This window comes from Oncorhynchus mykiss, chromosome 17, assembly GCF_013265735.2.
Source record: "Oncorhynchus mykiss isolate Arlee chromosome 17, USDA_OmykA_1.1, whole genome shotgun sequence".
NCBI classification, from domain to species: Eukaryota; Metazoa; Chordata; class Actinopteri; order Salmoniformes; family Salmonidae; genus Oncorhynchus; species Oncorhynchus mykiss.
In genome coordinates, this window is record NC_048581.1 from 88,105,554 (window position 1) to 88,118,251 (window position 12,698).

The 12,698-nt window shown below is 45.0% G+C and overlaps 1 protein-coding gene across 1 annotated transcript in view; it reads left to right on the top strand.

The window, feature by feature from the left end:
* LOC110494816 (ceramide synthase 5) overlaps positions 1-12,698 on the top strand; it is a 53,841-nt gene that overhangs the window by 15,920 nt on the left and 25,223 nt on the right. The window contains exons 3-6 of the mRNA XM_036950921.1: positions 4,778-4,908; positions 8,035-8,092; positions 8,185-8,235; positions 12,454-12,546. Of these exons, the coding sequence (XP_036806816.1) occupies positions 4,778-4,908; positions 8,035-8,092; positions 8,185-8,235; positions 12,454-12,546 (333 nt within the window). The remainder of the gene's footprint in view (positions 1-4,777; positions 4,909-8,034; positions 8,093-8,184; positions 8,236-12,453; positions 12,547-12,698) is intronic.

Sequence of the window (12,698 nt, forward strand, 5' to 3'; positions counted from 1 at the left end):
CACCGTAATGCAACGCAATGCACCGCAATGCACCGTAATGCACCGCAATGCACCGTAATGCACCGCAATGCACCGTAATTCACCCTGAAAAGAATCCATCCCCTTTGTGGCCCGTAGTGCTGCGTTGTGCCCTTCTCTCGAGTCTCGCTGTGCATCTCTCACTCACACGGCTCTCTGTCACATGACCGGGTCTTTCTCACAGGCTACATACAAGTGAAGACAGACACATCCAAAGTGCATATTAAAGATGTTGGAAGAACGTTTACTTTTCGCCAGCCAATAAGGCTTAACGAACAGCAAAAGCATTAGCCTATGTCAATCAACTATCCCCCATAGTACAAAGTTGACCAATTCTAATCTGTGTGAGAAATAAATATTGCAAACATAGTCTGGGACAGTTGTGGAATGCGATAGATCCCGAATTAATACAAACACTAACATCCATTTTTTTTTTATGCAATGTGGCTGACGCAACAGATCAGAACATTTCGCTTAAAATGTTGATGAACTATTAGGCTGTTTCTTCACATTATAAGAGCAGCAATGCGAACACAGCAGTAGGTTATAAGCATGAATGTTCCATTAGTGGAAAACACCATTATCAAAAGAGACAGCAAATACAATTATACATGTAATGTTTTTATTATAAAGGTGAACTCACACGCTGCTTATATATACTAGTTAGGCTCTTTCACCCCTTGTTAATACTAGTTAGGCTCTACACCCCTTGTTAATACTAGTTAGGCTCTTTCACCCCTTGTTTAATACCAGTTAGGCTCTACACCCCTTGTTAATACTAGTTAGGCTCTTTCACCCCTTGTTAATACTAGTTAGGCTCTACACCCCTTGTTTAATACTAGTTAGGCTCTACACCCCTTGTTTAATACTAGTTAGGCTCTACACCCCTTGTTAATACTAGTTAGGCTCTACACCCCTTGTTTAATACCAGTTAGGCTCTACACCCCTTGTTAATACTAGTTAGGCTCTACACCCCTTGTTAATACTAGTTAGGCTCTACACCCCTTGTTTAATACTAGTTAGGCTCTACACCCCTTGTTAATACTAGTTAGGCTCTACACCCCTTGTTAATACTAGTTAGGCTCTACACCCCTTGTTTAATACTAGTTAGGCTCTACACCCCTTGTTAATACTAGTTAGGCTCTACACCCCTTGTTAATACTAGTTAGGCTCTACACCCCTTGTTAATACTAGTTAGGCTCTTTCACCCCTTGTTTAATACTAGTTAGGCTCTTTCACCCCTTGTTTAATACTAGTTAGGCTCTTTCACCCCTTGTTAATACTAGTTAGGCTCTACACCCCTTGTTAATACTAGTTAGGCTCTACACCCCTTGTTTAATACCAGTTAGGCTCTACACCCCTTGTTAATACTAGTTAGGCTCTACACCCCTTGTTAATACTAGTTAGGCTCTACACCCCTTGTTTAATACTAGTTAGGCTCTACACCCCTTGTTAATACTAGTTAGGCTCTACACCCCTTGTTAATACTAGTTAGGCTCTACACCCCTTGTTTAATACCAGTTAGGCTCTACACCCCTTGTTAATACTAGTTAGGCTCTACACCCCTTGTTAATACTAGTTAGGCTATACACCCCTTGTTTAATACTAGTTAGGCTCTACACCCCTTGTTAATACTAGTTAGGCTCTACACCCCTTGTTAATACCAGTTAGGCTCTACACTCCTTGTTAATACCAGTTAGGCTCTACACCCCTTGTTTAATACTAGTTAGGCTCTACACCCCTTGTTAATACCAGTTAGGCTCTACACCCCTTGTTAATACTAGTTAGGCTCTACACCCCTTGTTAATACTAGTTAGGCTCTACACCCCTTGTTAATACCAGTTAGGCTCTACACCCCTTGTTAATACTAGTTAGGCTCTACACCCCTTGTTAATACTAGTTAGGCTCTACACCCCTTGTTAATACTAGTTAGGCTCTACACCCCTTGTTAATACTAGTTAGGCTCTACACCCCTTGTTAATACTAGTTAGGCTCTACACCCCTTGTTAATACTAGTTAGGCTCCACACCCCTTGTTAATACTAGTTAGGCTCTACACCCCTTGTTAATACTAGTTAGGCTCTACACCCCTTGTTAATACTAGTTAGGCTCTACACCCCTTGTTAATACTAGTTAGGCTCCACACCCCTTGTTAATACTAGTTAGGCTCTACACCCCTTGTTAATACTAGTTAGGCTCTACACCCCTTGTTAATACTAGTTAGGCTCTACACCCCTTGTTAATACTAGTTAGGCTCTACACCCCTTGTTAATACTAGTTAGGCTCTACACCCCTTGTTAATACCAGTTAGGCTCTACACCCCTTGTTAATACTAGTTAGGCTCTACACCCCTTGTTAATACTAGTTAGGCTCTACACCCCTTGTTAATACTAGTTAGGCTCTACACCCCTTGTTAATACCAGTTAGGCTCTACACCCCTTGTTAATACTAGTTAGGCTCTACACCCCTTGTTAATACTAGTTAGGCTCTACACCCCTTGTTAATACTAGTTCGGCTCTACACCCCTTGTTAATACTAGTTAGGCTCTACACCCCTTGTTAATACTAGTTAGGCTCTACACCCCTTGTTAATACCAGTTAGGCTCTACACCCCTTGTTAATACTAGTTAGGCTCTACACCCCTTGTTAATACTAGTTAGGCTCTACACCCCTTGTTAATACTAGTTAGGCTCTACACCCCTTGTTAATACTAGTTAGGCTCTACACCCCTTGTTAATACTAGTTAGGCTCTACACCCCTTGTTAATACTAGTTAGGCTCTTTCACCCCTTGTTTAATACCAGTTAGGCTCTACACCCCTTGTTAATACCAGTTAGGCTCTACACCCCTTGTTAATACTAGTTAGGCTCTACACCCCTTGGATAGTGGATTAATGTGCTTCATTTGAATAAGTTATTTGGCCACTTTAGTTGTGATACAAACCTCATCAACATATATATATATATATATGGAGGCTTATGGGCTTGCCTACGTGAGGTGTGTGACTATGATTAGAAAAAAGCAACAAAATAAGCATTGTTTCTTACACTGGGCCTCATGGTTCATTTTCATGCCAGCCAAGTAGGGAAGATAAGCAATGTGCTTAATATTAGAAAAGTTGATGAATAAATATAGCAGGCCTAGCCTATAGAAAGCTGATGGGATCCTCCTCTTTTTAATAGAGGCCATCACTGTTTTCTTGTATGATTGCCTAGCCAATAGAAATGTTGAGCAACATGAGCTCATGGGATCTCATGAAGTGATTGATTTGATTTTCGATCACATTAGCATTGATGTCAGAGTGATTAGAGGGACAATAGAGTGCTGAGTACCAGGCAGTTAGCAAGTTTGGTAGACTACTAATGACCATCAGCACCATCAGAGCTTGGAGAAGCCTAATTACCGTGACTAAACGGTCACGTGGAATTTGACTGTCGTCATGATTCGACACCGCTGGCGTGTGGCGGTAATACGGTCACCGTAACAGCCCTAGTCTCACGCAAATATTACCCACGTTGAAATGACCGTAGTGTGTCCCGTTGGGAAGTTAAGGAAGGTGTTTACAGTGTTTGCATCCATCAAAGGTACTAGCTCGCTGCCACACACAACCAAATAATAAACTAGTTTGTTGCACGCACACACACACACACAAAATGGTATTATAGAAGGTGTTTAGAGTTTACATAAGAAAGGAATGCTCGCTGTCATACACACATATTAGCTGCCAGAGGAAAATATCAATGGCAGTTAGCTAGCTCCCAGAAAGAAACGATTTCTGTCTGTCTGCTTTCCTCCTCAGTCCTCACACCGGTCTTATGCAATACAATGAATGCTTCAGCTGTTTCTTCTTTCTTCCTCATCCCATCAGACTTTCATTTCTCTCTCTGTAACTTTCCCAGGTGGAAGTTATGTCATTGTTGTAAAACTTGGGAATTTGGGCGAAAATTACCAGAATTTTTCGAACCCTCGATGTGCCCTCTCTTAGTTCTTACTTGTGAGCTGTGAAAAATAATTTTGTCTTGAAGGACAGTATATACGTCAATCAGTCAGTCTCTCCCCTTAGAAAACATTTAGACTTACTGTCAGCTTTCTCCTAATGGCCCATTCCCACGCACTTGTTCTGTTCTACACAATACTCAACCGCCTGACATTCTTCATCCGTTCCTTCCTCCTACTCTCACTCGTGATGTCATCAAATAGGTCATCTGAGGTGATGTCTTGTGATGTATAGTACTGTATGTATGAGCGGGCCAGGACTGCCTGTCATCTGAGGTGATGTATAGTACTGTATGTATGAGCGGGCCAGGACTGCCTGTCATCTGAGGTGATGTATAGTACTGTAAGCCAGGACTGCCTGTATGTTGCAAAGCAAATGTCCCTATATTTCCCTCATTTATTAAGTCATTCATAGTTTCTTCCTCATACTCTTTAATTTCTGACTTCTCTCCCTCTCTAGTACCCCTCTCTCCCTCTCTAGTACCCCTCTCTCTCTCTCTAGTACCCCTCTCTCTAATACCTCCCTCTCCCTCTCTAGTACCCCTCTCTCTAATACCTCCCTCTCTCTCTCTCTCTCTCTCTCTCTCTCTCTCTCTCTCTCTCTCTCTCTCTCCCCCTAATAGCTCCCTCTCTCTAATACCTCACTTACCCTCTCTCTCCTCTCTCTCTCTCTCTGTCTCTCTCTCTCTCTGTCTCTCTCTCTCTCTCTAATACCCCTCTCTCCCTGTTTCTCTCTCCCTAATACCTCACTCTCTGACTCCCGTAGTGCCCAGACTCGCGACGCCTGGATGGGTTATCTAAGCAGCTGGACTGGGATGTGAGGAAGATCCAGAGATGGTTCAGACACAGACGCAACCAGGACAAACCCAGCATACTCACCAAGTTCTGTGAGAGCATGTAGGTTATCAAACCCAGCACACTCACCAAGTTCTGTGAGAGCATGTAGGTTATCAAACCCAGCACACTCACCAAGTTCTGTGAGAGCATGTAGGTTATCAAACCCAGTACAGAACATATAGGGCAGACAGAGCATGTAGGTTATTAAACCCAGTACAGAACATGTAGGTTATTATACCCAGTACAGAACATATAGGTTATTAAACCCAGGACAGAACATGTAGGTTATTATACCCAGTACAGAACATGTAGGTTATTAAACCCAGTACAGAACATATAGGTTATTAAACCCAGTACAGAACATATAGGTTATTATACCCAGTACAGAACATGTAGGTTATTAAACCCAGTACAGAACATGTAGGTTATTAAACCCAGTACAGAATATGTAGGTTATTAAACCCAGTACAGAATATGTAGGTTATTAAACCCAGTACAGAACATGTAGGTTATTAAACCCAGTACAGAACATGTAGGTTATTAAACCCAGTACAGAACATGTAGGTTATTAAACCCAGTACAGAATATGTAGGTTATTAAACCCAGTACAGAACATGTAGGTTATTAAACCCAGTACAGAATATGTAGGTTATTATACCCAGTACAGAACATATAGGTTATTATACCCAGTACAGAACATGTAGGTTATTAAACCCAGTACAGAACATGTAGGTTATTAAACCCAGTACAGAACATATAGGTTATTATACCCAGTACAGAACATGTAGGTTATTATACCCAGTACAGAACATATAGGTTATTAAACCCAGTACAGAATATGTAGGTTATTATACCCAGTACAGAACATATAGGTTATTAAACCCAGTACAGAACATGTAGGTTATTAAACCCAGTACAGAATATGTAGGTTATTAAACCCAGTACAGAACATGTAGGTTATTAAACCCAGTACAGAACATGTAGGTTATTAAACCCAGTACAGAACATATAGGTTATTAAACCCAGTACAGAACATGTAGGTTATTAAACCCAGTACAGAACATGTAGGTTATTAAACCCAGTACAGAACATGTAGATTATTAAACCCAGTACAGAACATATAGGTTATTAAACCCAGTACAGAACATGTAGGTTATTAAACCCAGTACAGAGCATATAGGTTATTAAACCCAGTACAGAACATATAGGTTATTAAACCCAGTACAGAATATGTAGGTTATTAAACCCAGTACAGAATATGTAGGTTATTAAACCCAGTACAGAACATATAGGTTATTAAACCCAGTACAGAACATGTAGATTATTAAACCCAGTACAGAACATATAGGGCAGACAGAGCATGTAGGTTATTAAACCCAGTACAGAACATATAGGTTATTATACCCAGTACAGAACATGTAGGTTATTAAACCCAGTACAGAATATGTAGGTTATTAAACCCAGTACAGAACATATAGGTTATTATACCCAGTACAGAACATGTAGGTTATTATACCCAGTACAGAGCATGTAGGTTATTAAACCCAGTACAGAGCATGTAGGTTATTATACCCAGTACAGAACATATAGGTTATTAAACCCAGGACAGAACATATAGGTTATTAAACCCAGTACAGAATATGTAGGTTATTAAACCCAGTACAGAGCATGTAGGTTATTATACCCAGTACAGAACATATAGGTTATTAAACCCAGGACAGAACATATAGGTTATCAAACCCAGTACAGAACATATAGGGCAGACAGAGCATGTAGGTTATTAAACCCAGTACAGAACATGTAGGTTATTATACCCAGTACAGAACATATAGGTTATTAAACCCAGTACAGAATATGTAGGTTATTAAACCCAGTACAGAACATGTAGGTTATTAAACCCAGGACAGAACATATAGGTTATTAAACCCAGTACAGAATATGTAGGTTATTAAACCCAGTACAGAGCATGTAGGTTATTATACCCAGTACAGAACATATAGGGCAGACAGAGCATGTAGGTTATTAAACCCAGTACAGAACATATAGGTTATTAAACCCAGTACAGAATATGTAGGTTATTAAACCCAGTACAGAACATATAGGGCAGACAGAGCATGTAGGTTATTAAACCCAGTACAGAACATATAGGGCAGACAGAGCATATAGGTTATTAAACCCAGTACAGAACATGTAGGTTATTAAACCCAGGACAGAACATGTAGGTTATTAAACCCAGTACAGAACATGTAGGTTATTAAACCCAGTACAGAATATGTAGGTTATTAAACCCAGTACAGAACATGTAGGTTATTAAACCCAGTACAGAACATATAGGTTATTAAACCCAGTACAGAACATATAGGGCAGACAGAGCATGTAGGTTATTAAACCCAGTACAGAACATATAGGTTATTAAACCCAGTACAGAACATATAGGTTATTAAACCCAGTACAGAACATGTAGGTTATTAAACCCAGTACAGAACATATAGGTTATTAAACCCAGTACAGAATATGTAGGTTATTAAACCCAGTACAGAACATGTAGGTTATTAAACCCAGTACAGAACATGTAGGTTATTAAACCCAGTACAGAACATGTATGTAGGTTATTAAACCCAGTACAGAACATATAGGTTATTATACCCAGTACAGAACATGTAGGTTATTCAACCCAGTACAGAACATATAGGTTATTATACCCAGTACAGAACATGTAGGTTATTAAACCCAGTACAGAACATATAGGTTATTATACCCAGTACAGAACATGTAGGTTATTAAACCCAGTACAGAATATGTAGGTTATTAAACCCAGTACAGAATATGTAGGTTATTAAACCCAGTACAGAATATGTAGGCTATTAAACCCAGGACAGAACATGTAGGGTCATATCATAGACTATAACATCTAGTCTAGATCGATGGTTCTTATCGACTAATAAGTTTGCCCTTCACCTCTGTGAGATTGTGCACATATTGGTGTGTGGTGTGTGTGTGTGTGTGTAGTGTGATAGGCTCTGATTTGTGCTCCTGTCATTAGTCCTAGCTTGGTTACATCACTGTCTACATGGTTGATCAGGGTCTATATAGTGCATCGAAGGTGAGAGACTGACACACCCATTATTTGGCCAGACACTTTTTTTCCCAGGTGTCTGACCACACCTCTCTGTCATCTATTTTCAGGTGGAGGCTTATATTTTATCTGTTCATGTTTACCTATGGGATCTGCTTTCTGTGGAAGGTGAGATATTCTGGTGCCTGTGTTGTGTGTGTGTATTTACATGATTGCTGTGCGCTGAATTGAGACTGATTGTTGTTGGTCTTTGTTTACAGTGCCCATGGATGTGGGATACACACCACTGCTGGTACAACTACCCCTACCAGGTGACGTTAACCAGCCTCTTTATTTGGTTGGATGTATTTTGGAATTACAAAGAGTACCTGGCCAGTAACCAGCAGGTAGTCTAGTGGTTAGAGCGTTGGGCCAGTAACCAGCAGGTAGCCTAGTGGTTAGAGCGTTGGGCCAGTCACCAGCAGGTAGCCTAGTGGTTAGAGTGTTGGACCAGTAACCAGCAGGTAGCCTAGTGGTTAGAGTGTTGGGCCAGTCACCAGCAGGTAGCCTAGTGGTTAGAGTGTTGGACCAGTAACCAGCAGGTAGCCTAGTGGTTAGAGTGTTGGGCCAGTCACCAGCAGGTAGCCTAGTGGTTAGAGTGTTGGACCAGTAACCAGCAGGTAGCCTAGTGGTCAGAGTGTTGGGCCAGTCACCAGCAGGTAGCCTAGTGGTTAGAGCGTTGCGCCAGTCATCAGCAGGTAGCCTAGTGGTTAGAGCGTTGGGCCAGTCACCAGCAGGTAGCCTAGTGGTTAGAGCGTTGCGCCAGTCATCAGCAGGTAGCCTAGTGGTTAGAGCGTTGGGCCAGTCACCAGCAGGTAGCCTAGTGGTTAGAGTGTTGGGCCAGTCACCAGCAGGTAGCCTAGTGGTTAGAGTGTTGGGCCAGTAACCAGCAGGTAGCCTAGTGGTTAGAGCGTTGGGCCAGTAACCAGCAGGTAGCCTAGTGGTTAGAGCGTTGGGCCAGTCACCAGCAGGTAGCCTAGTGGTTAGAGTGTTGGGCCAGTAACCAGCAGGTAGCCTAGTGGTTAGAGCGTTGGGCCAGTAACCAGCAGGTAGCCTAGTGATTAGAGCGTTGGGCCAGTAACCAGCAGGTAGCCTAGTGGTTAGAGCGTTGGGCCAGTCACCAGCAGGTAGCCTAGTGGTTAGAGTGTTGGGCCAGTAACCAGCAGGTAGCCTAGTGGTTAGAGCGTTGGGCCAGTCACCAGCAGGTAGCCTAGTGGTTAGAGTGTTGGGCCAGTAACCAGCAGGTAGCCTAGTGGTTAGAGCGTTGGGCCAGTAACCAGCAGGTAGCCTAGTGGTTAGAGCGTTGGGCCAGTAACCAGCAGGTAGCCTAGTGGTTAGAGCGTTGGGCCAGTCACCAGCAGGTAGCCTAGTGGTTAGAGTGTTGGGCCAGTAACCAGCAGGTAGCCTAGTGGTTAGAGCGTTGGGCCAGTCACCAGCAGGTAGCCTAGTGGTTAGAGTGTTGGGCCAGTAACCAGCAGGTAGCCTAGTGGTTAGAGCGTTGGGCCAGTAACCAGCAGGTAGCCTAGTGGTTAGAGCGTTGGGCCAGTAACCAGCAGGTAGCCTAGTGGTTAGAGTGTTGGGCCAGTAACCAGCAGGTAGCCTAGTGGTTAGAGTGTTGGGCCAGTCACCAGCAGGTAGCCTAGTGGTTAGAGTGTTGGGCCAGTAACCTGCAGGTAGCCTAGTGGTTAGAGCGTTGGGCCAGTCACCAGCAGGTAGCCTAGTGGTTAGAGCGTTGGGCCAGTCACCAGCAGGTAGCCTAGTGGTTAGAGTGTTGGGCCAGTCACCAGCAGGTAGCCTAGTGGTTAGAGTGTTGGGCCAGTAACCAGCAGGTAGCCTAGTGGTTAGAGCGTTGGGCCAGTCACCAGCAGGTAGCCTAGTGGTTAGAGCGTTGGGCCAGTCACCAGCAGGTAGCCTAGTGGTTAGAGCGTTGGGCCAGTCACCAGCAGGTAGCCTAGTGGTTAGAGCGTTGGGCCAGTCACCAGCAGGTAGCCTAGTGGTTAGAGTGTTGGGCCAGTCACCAGCAGGTAGCCTAGTGGTTAGAGCGTTGGGCCAGTCACCAGCAGGTAGCCTAGTGGTTAGAGTGTTGGGCCAGTAACCAGCAGGTAGCCTATTGGTTAGAGCGTTGGGCCAGTCACCAGCAGGTAGCCTAGTGGTTAGAGCGTTGGGCCAGTCACCAGCAGGTAGCCTAGTGGTTAGAGCGTTGGGCCAGTAACCAGCAGGTAGCCTAGTGGTTAGAGCGTTGGGCCAGTCACCAGCAGGTAGCCTAGTGGTTAGAGTGTTGGGCCAGTAACCAGCAGGTAGCCTAGTGGTTAGAGCGTTGGGCCAGTCACCAGCAGGTAGCCTAGTGGTTAGAGTGTTGGGCCAGTAACCAGCAGGTAGCCTAGTGGTTAGAGCGTTGGGCCAGTAACCAGCAGGTAGCCTAGTGGTTAGAGCGTTGGGCCAGTAACCAGCAGGTAGCCTAGTGGTTAGAGCGTTGGGCCAGTCACCAGCAGGTAGCCTAGTGGTTAGAGTGTTGGGCCAGTAACCAGCAGGTAGCCTAGTGGTTAGAGCGTTGGGCCAGTCACCAGCAGGTAGCCTAGTGGTTAGAGCGTTGGGCCAGTCACCAGCAGGTAGCCTAGTGGTTAGAGTGTTGGGCCAGTAACCAGCAGGTAGCCTAGTGGTTAGAGCGTTGGGCCAGTAACCAGCAGGTAGCCTAGTGGTTAGAGCGTTGGGCCAGTAACCAGCAGGTAGCCTAGTGGTTAGAGTGTTGGGCCAGTAACCAGCAGGTAGCCTAGTGGTTAGAGTGTTGGGCCAGTCACCAGCAGGTAGCCTAGTGGTTAGAGTGTTGGGCCAGTAACCTGCAGGTAGCCTAGTGGTTAGAGCGTTGGGCCAGTCACCAGCAGGTAGCCTAGTGGTTAGAGCGTTGGGCCAGTCACCAGCAGGTAGCCTAGTGGTTAGAGTGTTGGGCCAGTCACCAGCAGGTAGCCTAGTGGTTAGAGTGTTGGGCCAGTAACCAGCAGGTAGCCTAGTGGTTAGAGCGTTGGGCCAGTCACCAGCAGGTAGCCTAGTGGTTAGAGCGTTGGGCCAGTCACCAGCAGGTAGCCTAGTGGTTAGAGCGTTGGGCCAGTCACCAGCAGGTAGCCTAGTGGTTAGAGCGTTGGGCCAGTCACCAGCAGGTAGCCTAGTGGTTAGAGTGTTGGGCCAGTCACCAGCAGGTAGCCTAGTGGTTAGAGCGTTGGGCCAGTCACCAGCAGGTAGCCTAGTGGTTAGAGTGTTGGGCCAGTAACCAGCAGGTAGCCTATTGGTTAGAGCGTTGGGCCAGTCACCAGCAGGTAGCCTAGTGGTTAGAGCGTTGGGCCAGTCACCAGCAGGTAGCCTAGTGGTTAGAGCGTTGGGCCAGTAACCAGCAGGTAGCCTAGTGGTTAGAGCGTTTGGACCAGTCACCAGCAGGTAGCCTAGTGGTTAGAGCGTTGGGCCAGTAACCAGCAGGTAGCCTAGTGGTTAGAGCGTTGCGCCAGTCATCAGCAGGTAGCCTAGTGGTTAGAGTGTTGGACTAGTCACCAGCAGGTAGCCTAGTGGTCAGAGTGTTGGACTAGTAACCAGCAGGTAGCCTAGTGGTTAGAGCGTTGGGCCAGTCACCAGCAGGTAGCCTAGTGGTTAGAGCGTTGGGCCAGTCACCAGCAGGTAGCCTAGTGGTTAGAGCGTTGGGCCAGTCACCAGCAGGTAGCCTAGTGGTTAGAGCGTTGGGCCAGTCACCAGCAGGTAGCCTAGTGGTTAGAGCGTTGGGCCAGTCACCAGCAGGTAGCCTAGTGGTTAGAGCGTTGGGCCAGTCACCAGCAGATAGCCTAGTGGTTAGAGTGTTGGGCCAGTCACCCGAAAGGTTGCAAGATCGAATCCCCCGAGCTGACAAGGTACAAAATCTGTTGTTCTGCCCCCTGAACAAGGCAGTTAACCCACTGTTTCCTAGACCGTCATTGAAGATAAGAATTTGTTCTTAACTGACTTTCCTCGTTAAATAAAGGTTAAATAAAGGTTACATAAAGGTTAAATAAAGGTTAAATAAAAAAGTAAACTTATGAATGTGCAAGAAAAATAATAGTATGTTACACATTCAGTAATGTCTGTATCCTTATTAACATAAACCCTGTCTGTCCCCCCTCCTGACCCCTGCAAGTCCTGACTCCAGGCCTGTAAAATTCGTATTAACATAAACCCTGTCTGTCTTGGTCTCTGTTGGTATCTAACAGGTCCTGACCCCAGGCCAGGTGTTAACATAAACCCTGTCTGTCTTGGTCTCTGTTGGTATCGAACAGGTCCTGACTCCAGGCCAGGTGTTAACATAAACCCTGTCTGTCTTGGTCTCTGTTGGTATCTAACAGGTCCTGACCCCAGGCCAGGTGTTAACATAAACCCTGTCTGTCTTGGTCTCTGTTGGTATCGAACAGGTCCTGACTCCAGGCCAGGTATTAACATAAACCCTGTCTGTCTTGGTCTCTGTTGGTATCGAACAGGTCCTGACTCCAGGCCTGTACCACTACTACGTGACTGAGCTGGGCTTCTACTGGTCTCTCATGTTCTCTCAGTTTACTGACATCAAACGCAAGGTGAGACGCAAGACAGGCAACAGATGCTGTCTGTCTGATGGGAACACGCACACACAGTGCTGCTCCTTGTAGGGAGGGGGAGGGGGGACGATATAGACATGTTACTAACTAACTAACTAAGATATTTCTTTCTGTTGTGATTTACAGAGTCA